Source organism: Panthera onca, chromosome E3 (assembly GCF_046562875.1).
Source record: "Panthera onca isolate mPanOnc1 chromosome E3, mPanOnc1 haplotype 2, whole genome shotgun sequence".
NCBI lineage: Eukaryota > Metazoa > Chordata > Mammalia > Carnivora > Felidae > Panthera > Panthera onca.
The window spans coordinates 38235539-38249691 of NC_138354.1; the positions used below are offsets into that span (position 1 = coordinate 38235539).

The 14153-nt window shown below is 52.8% G+C and overlaps 1 protein-coding gene across 1 annotated transcript in view; it reads left to right on the forward strand.

Annotated features, from left to right (window-relative positions):
• CORO7 (coronin 7) overlaps positions 1-14153 on the forward strand; it is a 56832-nt gene that overhangs the window by 15153 nt on the left and 27526 nt on the right. Inside the window, exons 7-9 of the mRNA XM_078440141.2 lie at positions 6547-6597; positions 12780-12866; positions 13317-13399. Coding sequence (XP_078296267.2) covers positions 6547-6597; positions 12780-12866; positions 13317-13399 — 221 coding nt within the window. The remainder of the gene's footprint in view (positions 1-6546; positions 6598-12779; positions 12867-13316; positions 13400-14153) is intronic.

Sequence of the window (14153 nt, forward strand, 5' to 3'; positions counted from 1 at the left end):
GCCCCTCCCTGGCTCACGATCTCTGTCTCTGTCTCAAAAATAAATAAACATTTAAAAATAAATAAATAAAATTTATTTACTTATTCTGAGAGAGACAGAGAATACAAGAGGGGGAAGGGGAGAGAGAGAGAATCCCAAGCAGGCTCCTCATTGTCAGCACAGAGCCCAACGCGGGGCTCAAACCCACCATCCATGAGATCATGACCTGAGTCATGAGTCAAGAGTTGGACACTTAAATGCCTGAGCCAGCCAGGCGCCCCAAAGAGGCATTCTCTCTTGCCCATAGTCTCTCAAGATCCTCTGTCTCTCGCTGTCTCTCACTGCCCTGTTTCTCGTCGATCTCTGGTTGTCCTCTGTCCTTCCGTCTCTCTGTCTCTCTCTGTTCTCTCCCTGTTCTCTGTCTCTCAGTCTCTGCCTCTCTCCATCTGTCTCCATCGTTCGCTCTTCTCTTGGCCTGTTTCTGTCCTGTGCACCTCTAGACAGCGTCCTCCTGAACTCAAGGCTGTGGGTGGAGTGGGGTGGTGCCACACAGCACGGCTGATCCTGGGGCCGGGCCTGGTTCCCGCATGGCACGTAGCAAATGCTCTGTGAACTGCGGCTGGGAAGACTTTGCCAGGAGTGACCCAAGGACCCTGGGACCCTGCCAGCGTGTCAGGAAGGCCTGGGCCTGGCCCTCTCTGTTGTCCACTTGTCCAGCACTCACCTTCTGCCCCCTCCATTCCCACCGTCTGGTCTCCTGGCACGGCCTTGTCTTCCCCTTCATGTCACATGTCAGCAAGTTCCTGTTTCCACATTTTTGTTCATGCATTTCCACCTCCTTTGAATACCTTTCCCTTCCCAGTGCAAGCTCTGCCTGTCCTTCAAGGTTCATCTCAGCACCCAAGCGGGAACCAGGCAGAAACTGAGCAGCTAGTACCTGGTACCTGGGGTTCTCATGTCCCTACTCCCTGTCTGGTCTCGCATTGGTTGGGGTGGTGCATTTGCTGTAGGTAAACCGCTGTTGCTGCATGAACTGAAGGTCACAGTTTACACGAGGGCTCACTCTGGATGATGCATGTAGGGGTTTTGACGAACGCACGACATCACGTGCCCACCGTGACAGCATTGTGCAGAATAGCTTCGCCGCCCTAAAGCGCCCTGTGCTTCACCCATTCACCATCCCCCTCCAAACTGCTGGCAACCACTGATTCTTTTGCTTTCTCTCAAATGTTATTTGCCTTTTCGCGGATGTCATGTAGTTGAAATCACACAACACACAGCCTTTCCAGATTGGCTTCTTTCCCTTAGTCAGGTGCACTCGTGGGCCCTCCATGGCTTTTTGTGGACCAAGAGCTACCTCTTTATGGTGGTAAAAAACGCATCATAAAATTTGCCATCTTAACCATTAAAAAATTTGTTAACACTTACTTTTGAGAGAGAGAGCACACGTGTACATGAACACGTGTAAGTTGGGGAAAGGCAGAGAGAGGGAGACAGAGGATCCGAGGCAGGCTCCATGCTGTCAATGCAGAACCCACCGTGGGGCTCAGACCCACGAACCGTGAGATCATAACCTAAGCTGAAATCAAGAGTTGGCCGCTTAGCCAACTGAGCCACCTAGGCGCCCCTTGAGCATTTTCTAAATATACGGTAATGTTAAGTTTATTTACATTGTCGTGAAACAGGTCTCCTGAACCAAAACTCTATACCCATTAAACAACAACGTCCCTTTGCCCCCTCTCCCCGCTAGCCCTCAGTAACCGCCATTCTGTTCCCCATGTGTGATTTGAGCTACCTTAAATACCTCGTGTAAGTGAATCATAGACGATTTGTCCTTTTGTGGCTGGCCTACTTCATTTACCCTAATGTCCTGGAGGTTCATCTGTGTTGTGCTATGTGACAGGATGTCCTTCTTCAGGCTGAATACCATCCCATCGTATGTGGAGACCACATTGTGTTTATCCGCTCATCTGTCAGTGGGCTCTTGGGCTGCCTCCACCTCTTGGCTGTCGTGAATAATGCTGCAGTGAGTGCTGTGAATAATAATGTGAATAATGAACATGGGCACCCTCTTGGTGACCCTCTTCCCGGTTCTCTCAGTATACACTAAGAAGTGGAATCATTGGATCATAAGGTAATTCCGTTTTTACTTTTTTGAGGAGCTGCAGCTCTCTTTTCCACAGCAGCCACACTGTCTTACGTTCCCACCGACAGTGCACAAGGCTCCCAGCTTTTGCACTTCCTCCCCGGCCCTGGGTCTTTGATAGTAGCCATCCTAATGGATGTGAGGTGGTATCTCAGTGTGGTTTTAGTCCTCATTTCCCTGATGATTAGTGATGGTGAACGTCTTTTCATTTATTTGTTTGCCATTTGTATATCTTCGAAGAAATATCTGTTCAAATCCTTTGCCCCTTTTTTACACCATGTTTACTTTTGAGAGAGGGAGAGAGAGAGAGCAAGCGCACATGGGGGAGGGGCAGAGAGAGAGGGGGACAGAAGTATCCGAAGCAGGCTCCGCAGCAAGCCCGAGGCGAGGCTCCAACTCACGAACTGTGAGATCATGACCTGAGTCAAAGTCAGATGCTCACCTGACTGAGCCACCCAGGTGCCTTTGCCCATTTTTTACATACATGTATTTGATTTTGTTGTTGTTATAGGAGTTCTTCATGTATATTTAAGTTTATTTAGTTATTTATTTTGAGAGAGAGGGAGTGCAAGTGGGGGAGGATTAGAGAAAGTGGGAGAACCTCAAGCAGGCTTCGTGCTATCGGCACAAAGCCCATGTGGGGCTCGAACTCATGAAACCGTGAGGTCATGACCTGAGCGGAAACCAAGAGTCAGACAGGCGCCCCTTCAATATATTCTTTTTTTTTTTTTTTTAATTTTTTTTTTAACGTTTATTTATTTTTGAGACAGAGAGAGACAGAGCATGAACAGGGGAGGGGCAGAGAGAGAGGGAGACACAGAATCTGAAACGGGCTCCAGGCTCTGAACTGTCAGCACAGAGCCCGACACGGGGCTCAAACTCACGGACCGTGAGATCATGACCTGAGCCGAAGTCGGACGCTTAACCGACTGAGCCACCCAGGCACCCCAATATATTCTTGATATTAACCCCTTACCAGATCTGTGATTTGCGAACATTTTCTCCCATTCCTTAGGGCAACCTGTCTTTTGACTCTGTTGATTGTGTCCTTTGAAGAACAGAAGTTTGATGCAGTCCTGTTTGTCTGCTGTTGGCTTTGGTTCCCTGTGCTTTTAGTGTCCTATGCAAGGAGTCATTACCAAATCCGATGTCATGAAGCTTTTCCCCTACGTTTGCTTCTGGGAGTTTTATGGTTTGGCTTCTTCCTTCTTTTCTTTATCATGGAATAGTATTCCATTGTACGAATGTGCCGCAGTTCATCTGTTCACCTGTTGAGGGACCTGTTGATTGCTTCCATTTTTTTTTTTGCAACTTTTAAAAGTGCCGTGAACGTTTATACCAGCATACGTTCTTAACTCATTCGGGTAAGTTCTTAGGAGTGTAATCGCTGGATCATACAGTTAAGAGTTATCTGTAGCTTTGTAAGAAACTGCCAGACTGCCTTCTAAAGTGGCTATTACGTTTGCATTCCCATCAGCAATGAGTAAGAGTTTCTGTTGCTCCCTAATCTCTCCAGCATTTGGTGTTGTCATTTTGTAAAAAAAAAATTTAGCCATTCTAATAGGTGTGTGGTGGTAACTTGTTTTAGTTTGTAATTCCCTAATGAGACATGATGTGAAACAGCTTTTCCTGTATTCATTGTTCATCGTGTGTATCTTTTCTGATGAGGTGTTTGTTCAGGTCTTTTGCCCATGTGTTCATTTGGGTTGTTTTCTTATTTTTAAATAGAATCTTACATTTTTAATTTTTCTAATGTTTTAAGTGTTGTGTATTTGGGATACAAGTCCTCTCTCAGGTGCTTTGCAGGTAGTTTCAGCCTGTGGCTTGTCTTTCCTTTTTCTTAACAGTGTCTCTATAGACCAGAAGTTTATGATTTTAATGAAATCCAGTTTTTTGTTTTTTTGGTCATGTTGTATAGATGCAACACCAACACTTTTGATATTGTATCTAAAAATTCATTGCCAAATCCAAAGTCACCTAGATTTTTCTCCTGTGTTCTCTTCTAGAGCTTTTGTAAGTTTGCATTTCACATGTAGGTCTGTGATCCATTTTGAGTTGGTTTTTGTAAAAGATGTAAAGTCTGTGTCTAGATTCACCTTTTCACATGTGAACGTGCACTTGTCCCAGTGCTGTTTGTTGAAAAGACTGTCTTTTCTCAATTGTGTTGCCTTCAGTCCTTTGTCAGAAATCAGTTGACTGTATTTGTGTGTGTTTGGCTTTTGGCTTTGTCCAGCAAAGCCGAGGATGACAGCAGAAAGGATTACTCAAGACTCCGAGCAAGAGGTGAGAGGGAGGCTAGGGGAAGTCTTCCTGCACCGCTCCCAACTCCCCGGCTCCCACATTTATCAGGCATAACTATAGGGAAAACATTGTGCAGTATGCCAGTGGCTGCGGGCAAAAAAAACAAAAACAAGAAGAAACAAGACAACAAAAAAACAAGAAAGCAGGCAAAACAACAACAACATGGCATTCCAAAGACTACAGAAGAGCAGATGCTGAAAGCAAGGTAGAGAATAAGATAAGATACCCCGTTGATAACAGGGTCTAGGGGATTCCCGAGCCCAGGCAGGACCCACCCCCTGTATACAGATTAACTAGATACACGTCTGCTGTTTTCAGCAAGGCCAGAAAGTACTGTTCTGCTTTGCAGTGCATTCCCTTTAATCTCCTTAACCAGGACATAGCTATTTGATTCCCCACATTTGTGGGGGTCTGTTTCTGGGCCTTCCGTTCTGTTCCTTTGATCTATTTGTCTATCCTTATGCCAGTACCACATTGTCTGATTAATGTAGCTTTAAAGTTGGGTACTATTGGTCCTACTCACTTGGTCTCCTTCAGTATTGCCTGGGCCATTCTGAATCTTATGCCTGTTCATATAAACTGTAGAATCACTTTGTCGATAAGCACAACATAAGTTGCTGGAATTTTCACTGGGATTTCATTGAATCTGTAGATCAAGTTGGGAAGAGCTGACGTCTTGACGGTATTGAGTCTTCCTGTCCATGAACGTGGAATATTTTTCCGTTTATTTAATTCTTTGATTCCTTTCATTAGAGTTTTGTAGGATCCTTCCCATAAATCTGGTATGTATTTTGTTAGACGTATAGCTATGTGTCTCATATTTTTTGATGCTGATGTGAATGGTATTATGTTTTTAATTACAAATTCCAGTTTATTGCTGCTTCATTGTTTTTAAAAATACGAAAATATGAATCCATGCTGATTGAAACAAAGTGAAACTGTGCTAAGACGGAAAAAAAAGTAAAAGCTACTCACCCTCCGCCTTCCCCCTCCCCAGCACCCAGCCTTAATGCACAGCCCACACTGTTTAAGACCTTTCTCCTTGCTTAGCCAGCTCGCAAAAGTTACAGGAATGTGGTCAGATATGGATTTTTGTTTATTTTTACCACAGCAGAATCACACCACGTATGTTATTCTGCACCTTCTTTGTAGTGCTTAATAGTTTGTTGTGGCCAAGGCGTTATGTAGGCAGGGAATGCAGGTTCTACTCCTTCTCTTCTCCGGTTCTTTATGCATGGATGTTTGTGGGCTTTTAAAGGGTTTTTTAATGTTTAGTTATTTATTTTGAGAGAGAGAGCGCACACATGCACACGTGGTACACAGAGGGAGGAGCAGAGAGAGAGGGAGACAGAATTCCAAGCAGGCTCTAAAGTCAGTGCAGGGCCTGATGCGGGGCTTGGTCTCATGACTGTGAGATCATGACCCGAGCCGAAATCAAGAGTTGGACACTTAACTGACTTAGCCACCCAGGTGCCCCGCTATGCACGTACCTTTGTACACACAGATCAATTATTCTACAGGAATAAAGTCCTTATTATAAGGGTAGGGTACTTTATTACAATACACATACATATCTTTTGATCTACTCCCATCTCCACCCTTAGGTAACCTGAGTCAGTAACTGTATGCTGAGTGATGGTTAGGATGTGTCAGCTCACTGTCCTGGTTAGACACCAAGTTCTTTAAGTGTAGAAATGACATCATCTTTTACACCTCTCTGGGCTGGGCTGGGTACAGGGCAAAACATTTGCCAACTGGTAGCCTAGAATTTGGTTTAGTTTCTTTATCTATGAGGGGGTCGTGGTGATAGGACTGTTTCATGAGATGTTTGGAAGCACGGAGAGAGATCATGTGTGTTAGCGGGCCTGGTACATAGTAGGTGCTCAGGAAATGTGAATTCTCACTGAGTTCTCTATTGTGGGTGACTGGGGCAGGAAAGGGGACCTGCCCCCTGCAGTGAGAAGAAGGAACCAGGCTGGGGAGATCTCCCCTGGTGCGTGATGCTAGCTCTGTGTACTAGGGTGTGGGACCATGACAGCCTGTGGGTAGAGGGGACATCTGGCCCCTGAGGACGCTGCCTGTCCTAAGTGTGCTCTATTTACTCCTCTCTGCTTTCCCAGGACAAGCAGCTGAGGATCTTCGACCCCAGAGCGAAGCCCGGGGCCTCCCAGGTGAGTTGTGTGGGCAGGGGACTGGGTTGAGGCCCTAGTGGCTCCAACAGGTGCCGGCCGGGACAGGCTCTGCCTCTTGGCAGAGATTCTGCCACACCCCATGCCCCTGGCCAAGGCCTTGTGAGTGTGAAGGGGTCACCTGGGAGGTGGGCTCCTGCTGCTGGCAGCTCTTTCCGGGAGGCATGTTCTGAGTCCTGGGAGTACCTGGCTTTGATCACAGGGTGCGGTGCAGCCAGGCTGTCCACAGGCATTCAGTGGAGGCATCCTGTGGCTTAGGAAGCTAATTTCAGAATCCAGCTTCCTCTCCTCCTTTGAGACCCCCATCCCCCCTACCTTTCCTGGCACAGTTGGCAGAAGCCAGCCTCAGAGGAGCCAGAAAGACACAGCTGCCCACCTCGTACCCGTCCAGTCTCACAGCCAGTGGACTCTCACTCTGCTCCTTTGGGTCTGTGGGATCTAGGCACTGAGCATGTTTGGTTTGTGTCTGTGATGGTGCTTGGGGTGCATGTGGCCCTTTGAGTGCTGAGCGGGGGTCTGGGTTCTGGGTTCATGCTATAGCCAGTGAGCCACTGGAGAATCATTCATTCATTCATACATTCATTCATTTGACATTGGCTCAGTGTCGGGCACGTGATGAAGGGGGGCTGTCACCTGGGCTATGGGAAGCCATTCAAGTTTTAAGCAGAAAGTGAGGTGAGTAGATTTGCATTTTAAAAAAATATTTACTTATTTTTGAGACAGAGCATGCGCACACACAGGGGAGGGACAGAGCGGGGGAGACGGAGGATCTGAAGCAGGCTCCACGCTGACAGCAGAGAGCCCCATGTGGGGTTCGAGCCTACAAACTGTGAGATCATGACCTGAGCCAAAGTCAGACGCTCAACTGACTGAGTGCACCCAGGTGCCCTGCTCAGATTTACATTAAAAAAATTTTTTTCTAGGGGCTCCTGGGTGGCTCAGTCAGTTGAGCGTCTGACCTTGGCTCAGGTCATGATTTCACGGTTCGTGGGTTAGAGCCCCACATCAGGCTCACTGCTGTCAGCCTGCCAGCTCAGAGCCCGCTTCGGATCCTCTGTCCCCCTCTCTCTGGCCCTCCCCTGCCTTGCACTCTCCCCCAAATAAATAAATATTAAAAAAGAAAAAGTATTTTTTAGAAGTTGAAGAGGCTTCTTTCCTGAGGAAGGTAAAGATCAGGGCCCTGCTGACAGCTCAGGGGAAGAGCTCCGCAGCAAAGCCCCAGGCCCATCACAGATACCCTTTCCCCATCCCTAGGACTTGTTCCCTACGTGGGGTAGAGGGCACTTTGTCAGCCTACACCTGACCAGCAGTAGCCAGGGATGGCAGGGCTTTCCTCCCCCACCCCCACCCTGCACCCGTAGCACGTGTGTGTGCACGCGCACACACGGAATCCCCTTCAGGTAGGCCGTAGCAGCTTTTGGCCCCAGACGGCCCAGTCTGTTCCACTTCTGACTGGCTGAAGACCGGACGGAGGTCCCGTCCTGACAGGTGAGCCAAGCCAGGCAGGAGTGGTTTTAGCCCACTCCCCACTCCACTCCCCAGCGGCCCTGCTTCCCAGGGAAGTTGGCTTATGGTTTGTGGCCCCGTGGCTGGCAGGGCAGCAGAGTCTCAGAGCAGTGCAGGTATGATCAGGGGGCTTCGCTGGAGCTTTCCGTGCTCAGAAAGGGGGGTCCCAGGGCACTGTGCGTAGTACCCCCGTTCCTGCCCTGACTGGGCATTGAAGGGCCAGCTCCCCCAGCCTGAACATTTTCTTCCTTCCCTGCCTCCTCCGCCAGCAAAGGGGGGTGGGGGACCACGATGGTGCCGAGGTGGAGACAGAGTGGCTGCCGTCCAAAGGGCTCCAAGTTCCTAGAAGAGGGGGGGAGAGGATCTCGTTCTGGAGGAAGCCCCCCTGAATGGGGCTTCTGGGCCAGGGAGACCTGGGAAGAGCGTGGGTGGCTCCTGCCCCCTCGCAGCTGCTGGGCTGGTGCCTGCGCTCTGCTGCTGGTGCGCTGGTGCGGGGGCAGTAGGGCCTGGAACGCTGCCCTCCTCATGGCCCTGCCCCCCACTTCCGCCCAGGGCATCTGGCCCACACCTGGCTTCTATTAGGAAAACCGCTGCTGGCGGCCAGGGTCGGTGTGAGCTGAGGGGCCGGCTCAGGGGAGAGGCCTTTGGGGAGCTCCTTCTTTGGAGATCCTCCTTCCCCACTAGAAGGGGGGCTTTGTTGGGGGAGTCACGGGAGGATGCGCTGCCCTCCCTGCCCCGCTGGCTGTCACCGTAGCATGGAGGCTGGTGGGGAGCCCTGGGGGGTCCACCTCCTGCTGCCTCTTTGGGCCCTGTGTGACCTGAGTTTGAGTCAGGGGATGCTTGGGCAGCCGTCTCCTGTTCACATCCCCTACTTCATTTCTAGATTCCATTTATGACCATTTATCATACTCCGGGCCCTTGGCACACACAGTCTTTTTTCACCCTCATGATTGCCCTGTAAAGTTGGCCCATTGGTCATTTCTGTCCCGGGGTCACAGCTGGGTGGCCCAGGCAGGCTCCGTCTGACACCAAAGCCTGTTCACAGTGCCAGAGCCCGGTGTGGGGGGGTGGGGGGGGGTGTGGAGGGGTGGGAGGGCAGGCCCTGAAGCCATGGGCATGCCAGGGAAGTACCTTGCAGCAAAGCGAGTGTCCAGGGAGTTGTGAGGCTTCAGCACCCTCACCAGGGTTAGGACTGGCCTGGAGTGAGCCCTCTGACCTCTGGCGTGGCCTGGTGGCCCTGTGCCTTTTGTATGCATCAGGCAGGTCCCGGGGCCAGCATCTGGAACCCAGGACTGAGCCTGGCCGGGAAGGAGAATAGGTGGGTGGTGGGGGTCTTACACCAGAGAAGGTCCCCTGGCCCTGAGGAAGGACCCCAGGAGCCCAGGGCTGCTCCTCCAACTGCCCTGCCCCACACAGGAAGTGTTGCCATGGTGACAGAGAGGTGGGATTTGGCCGTATGGCGGCTGGAATGCTGCTATGTGCCTGCTCCTGGTGCCCCTGTGCTGGCCAGTCAGCCCCTCCTGTTCTCTCCTTGGGGCCAGGTGTGGGGGAAACACAAGGGGACTGTGGGGCTTCTCCCTAAGCAGGATGCCCTGCTGCCTCATCCCCTGTGGCTTGCAGGCTGGGAATTACCTCCTGCGGTTCCCCTCAGAGCCTCCTGGGACAGTGCTGGGGCTGCAGGGCTCGCAGGCTGCCTAGGGTCCAGCTACAGCCTCCCCCCTGCCCCGGAGAATGACAGTCTGGGGATCTGAGAGAGGGCTCCTCCTCCCTAGTCCCGCTGAGGTCAGGGAAGAAGAACTTGCCATTTCTGAAAATGAAAATTACTGTAGTAATCTGGAGATAGGGGTGGAGGGGTGGATGGTCACCCTTCTCCCGCCCATGGGGCTTCCTGTGGCCCCTGGGCACACAGAGCCAGGTGTGCCCACAGTGGGCACACTGGGCTCCGTCTAAGCTCTTACCTGGTCTCAGCTTCCTTGGTGCCTTCAGTGTCCTCAGAGACCAGTGCCCTGCTCAGAGACCATCACCACCCTGTGGACATCCTGAGTCCCTTCTGGTCCCCCACTCTGCCTTCCAGCTGCTCAACTCTTCTCACCGCAGGTCCCTCTCATGCAGACCTAGAACAGTAACCTGGCCCACGGGGGGCAGGAGGCTCAGGTAGCTGACAGCTGTCTTGCTGGGTGACTGGATGCAGGTGGCTGCTTCTCCCTGAGCCTCTGGTTTCTCCATGTTGTGAAATAGGAAGGTGGGAGACAGGCCAAGGTATGTTCCATCCCCAGCCTGTGCCTCTGACGCGCACGCCCTGCAGGCTCAAGGGCGCCCCTCTCTCCCTCGCCCCGTACCCCCTGCATCTTCACTGGCCTCTGTCTCCCTGGCCCAGACTCTTCACAGGTGCCAGTTCCCCTGCCTGGTTCACACCTTCTGATCCTTCCCATCTTATCTCCTATGTTACTTTAAAATCTTTTTTTTTTTTTTAAGTTTATTTATTTTGAGAGAGTGCGAGAGTATGTGTGCGAGCAGGGGAGGGGCAGAGAGAGAGGGAGAGAAAGAATCCCAAGCAGGCTCCGCACTGGTGGTGCGGAGCCTGACGCAGGGCTCAAACCCATGAACTATGAGATCACGACCTGAGCCAAGATCAAGAGTCGGACGCTCAACCAACTGAGCCACCCAGGTGCCCCATCTGTTACCATGTTTTTAAAAAACATGCCTAGGGGCGCCTGGGTGGCGCAGTCGGTTAAGCGTCCGACTTCAGCCAGGTCACGATCTCACGGTCCGTGAGTTCGAGCCCCGCGTCGGGCTCTGGGCTGATGGCTCGGAGCCTGGAGCCTGTTTCCGATTCTGTGTCTCCCTCTCTCTCTGTCCCTCCCCCGTTCATGCTCTGTCTCTCTCTGTCCCAAAAATAAAAAAATAAACGTTGAAAAAAAAAAAATAATAAAAAAAAAAATAAAAAACATGCCTATTGGATGTGTATCAGACACAGCCCTGAGTGTTCGCCAGTGTTGACACTTCCCACAACAGCCCTCCAAAGGAGGAGCCAATACAGTGCTCAGTACTCTTTCTACAGTTGAGGAAACAGGCACGGAGACGTTGGGTAATTCATGCTGGGAAGACATGCTTAGTGTGGCCGGGCAGGTTTTCACCCAGGTAGTGACTCCAAAGCTTGTGCCCACAGCCTTCCCTTTGCTCCTTCCTGGCACTTACAACGTGTAGTGACATAGGTATTTCTGTTTGGTTCGCCTCTATTCCCGACTTGTATATTCTGTGAGTTTGGGGACCCTTTCTGTTTTGACCATGTCCCCAGCACCCAGTGGAGTATGCAGTTTGAACACTCCACTCGTATTATGAAAGAACAAATGAATGAGCAGCCTGGTCTCCCCCATGTGACCATCCACCTGAGAACCAGCCAGCTCCTTGCATGGTACTTGGCCTGGGGAAGCCTCGAATGTCTGTCGAATGAATGAATGATGCATGATGCTTTGCTGGCCATCTGTTTTGCTGCTTACACGGGATATTTGCACACTAATGAGAGGGAGGGCCCATGTGACACTTCTCACTGACTCTGGGGTGTGAGGGCAAGGCTGATCTTGCCCTGGCCCCACAGCCCCCTCGTGTGGAGAGGGGTGTGGGGCCCTGGTTCTCAGGCTCCAGCCCCGACTTCCTGTGCTGGCTTCTGGGTGGGAAGGGAGCAGTGAGAAAAGCCCCTTAAACAACACGGGCGTTCCAGGGTCTCCCACGCTGGGGTCCGCCTCCGCAGGCTGGGGAGGGGGCGCTGGGCCAGCTCCTCCCAGGCCACCTCCCTTCTCTCATTCATTCCCAAGGAGATCGTGGGAAGCTTGGAGGAAGCTGGCCACAGTTTGGGGTGAGCTATTTTTGGTAACAGGGTCTTTGGTCTCAGGCTCCAGGGGCCGAGGTGACTGGGAGGGAGCTGTTTGCATTTCCTCTGGCCCCTTCTGCTCCTCCCTGCCTGGGCCCAGGGGACAGGGCCGCCTGGGGTGTGAACTTGCCTCTCCTCCCTGGGCCCAGGAAGCCTTCCTGCTGGCAGCTCCAGCACCGCGGGAGGGCGAGGAGGAGCACTTCTGTGCGTTCTCCGCTCTCCAGGGACTATTCCCTAGAGCCTGGCATCAGGCCCTCTCCCCAGCCCCTGGCACTCAGGAGGCAGCTGGGATGCTTGCTATCCCTTGATCTGTAGTAGGCCGGCTCTTGCATGTAGTGTCATTTGGTGCTCAGACAGCCCTGGGAAGTAGGCAGCCCAGGCAACACGCCCCATTCACAAGTGAGAAAAATGAGGTTCTGAGAGAGCGCAGGGGTCCCCAGAGGCTGGGGTTGGTGACCGGCAACTGAGTGCCTCCCAGTCTAGGAACCTGCAAGGACAAGGATGGGCTGCTGGCCTGGCACCATCACTGTGGCAGGACAGCCCAACAGTCCCCTTTGGAGGAGGGAGACTGAGCACAAGCTTGGTGACCGGGTGGCCCTCTGGGTGCAGAGCTTTCCTCAGCCAAGGTGAGGCTGGGGTCCATCCTGTAGTGATACAGTCTTCTCTGTCCCCAGCTAGCCTCTGGGGGGCACCATCCTGGCCCTTCCTGCCCTCTGTAGGGCTCTCCGGCAGGTGTCCCCCCTGCAGGAGGACCTGGTGGCTCAGCACCATCTTTTGTGTCCTCCAGAGCACAGAGGCCCACAAGAACAGCAAGGATGGCTGGCTGGTGTGGACGGGCACCCAGGAGCACCTTGTGTCCAGTGGATTCAACCAGGTAGGGCTCCTCCCAGATGGGCGGGGTACCCACACCAAGAGGGTAGGAGTGAAGCCCAGGGGGAGGTGGGGGACGGCTAGCCAGCTCTAGGCTTGTCCATATACGGCCCTGTGTGCAGCTGGGTCTCAGAGCCCCAGGGGACCTCCAGCTGCTGAAAACTGGCAGATTCCATTTGCAATAGCTAAGCCTGACCCTGGGAACTGTGGCAGCCCCCCCCAAGGGACCAGAGTCCATGGAGGGAACCGCCCCTTGTCCCTTGTCACCTAAGGGTTCTTAAAGGGGCCGGACATGCAAACCCAAACCCTCCCTCCCTGCCATGACTCACCCCCCCCCCCCGCCACCCTCCGAGCTCTGCTCTGGGGCAGGTGCTCCTGTGTCAAGGCTGTTTCCTCAGGCATTGGGTTCCTGGGGATGGGCCCCTCTGAGCCCCTCTTGGCTCCCTCCCTGCAGATGCGTGAGCGTGAAGTGAAGGTCTGGGACACTCGGCACTTCTCCAGCGCCCTCACCTCCATCACCCTGGACACCTCACCCGGGTAGGAGCAGCTGGCATGTTGGGATGGATCGGTGGGGAGGGTCAAGGGCTAGATGGTGTCCTAAGTCCAGGTCTGTAATGGACACCATTGGGGAGGGCTCCAAATGTGCCCTGGCAAGGCCTCTTGCGGAGTGGAGGGGCCCAGTCCAGCTGGAACAGGCCTCACCTGGTTCAGGTCTTGTCAGTGAGGGGCTGAGCACCAAAGCGGTCACGGTGCCTGAGCTGGGCTGCGGGGTCGCCTGTTGACCTCATCTCACGTGGACCCTAGCCGCAGAGTGGGCCCTTGGCCGTGCAGGCCTCAGCCTGAGGGCTCACGTCGGCGTGTTTTGGCATTTGGGGGAAGGACTGTGACCCGGCAGACACATGGGTGGGAGACATGGACATGCCCTTGATTTTGCCGTGGCTGTTTTGGTGATGCCGAGGGTCGAAGAGACCAAAGCTTTGATAGGGTGGACGTGGTGGGGAGGTCGGGGGGACAGTCGGGCTGGTAGGCTTGCAGGCTTTATGGAAGCTCCTTAGCCCGGGCCACATGCCTGTCTCTGGTGGTTTTGGGGGGTGAGTGAGGGGGTGGGTGCGCCTGGGTGGCTTGGGACTGCAAGTGCGCCTCATCTTTCCATCCTTATGGCAGTGTGTGCAGGAGGTTTGTGGGGTGCCGTGGGTCCAGGCCAAGCCAGTTCCATGCACGGGGGCCCAGGCTCACTGTGGCTTAGGCACAGGAGCCTCTCAGAGATGATTGCCTGTCACAGTGAGGAAAC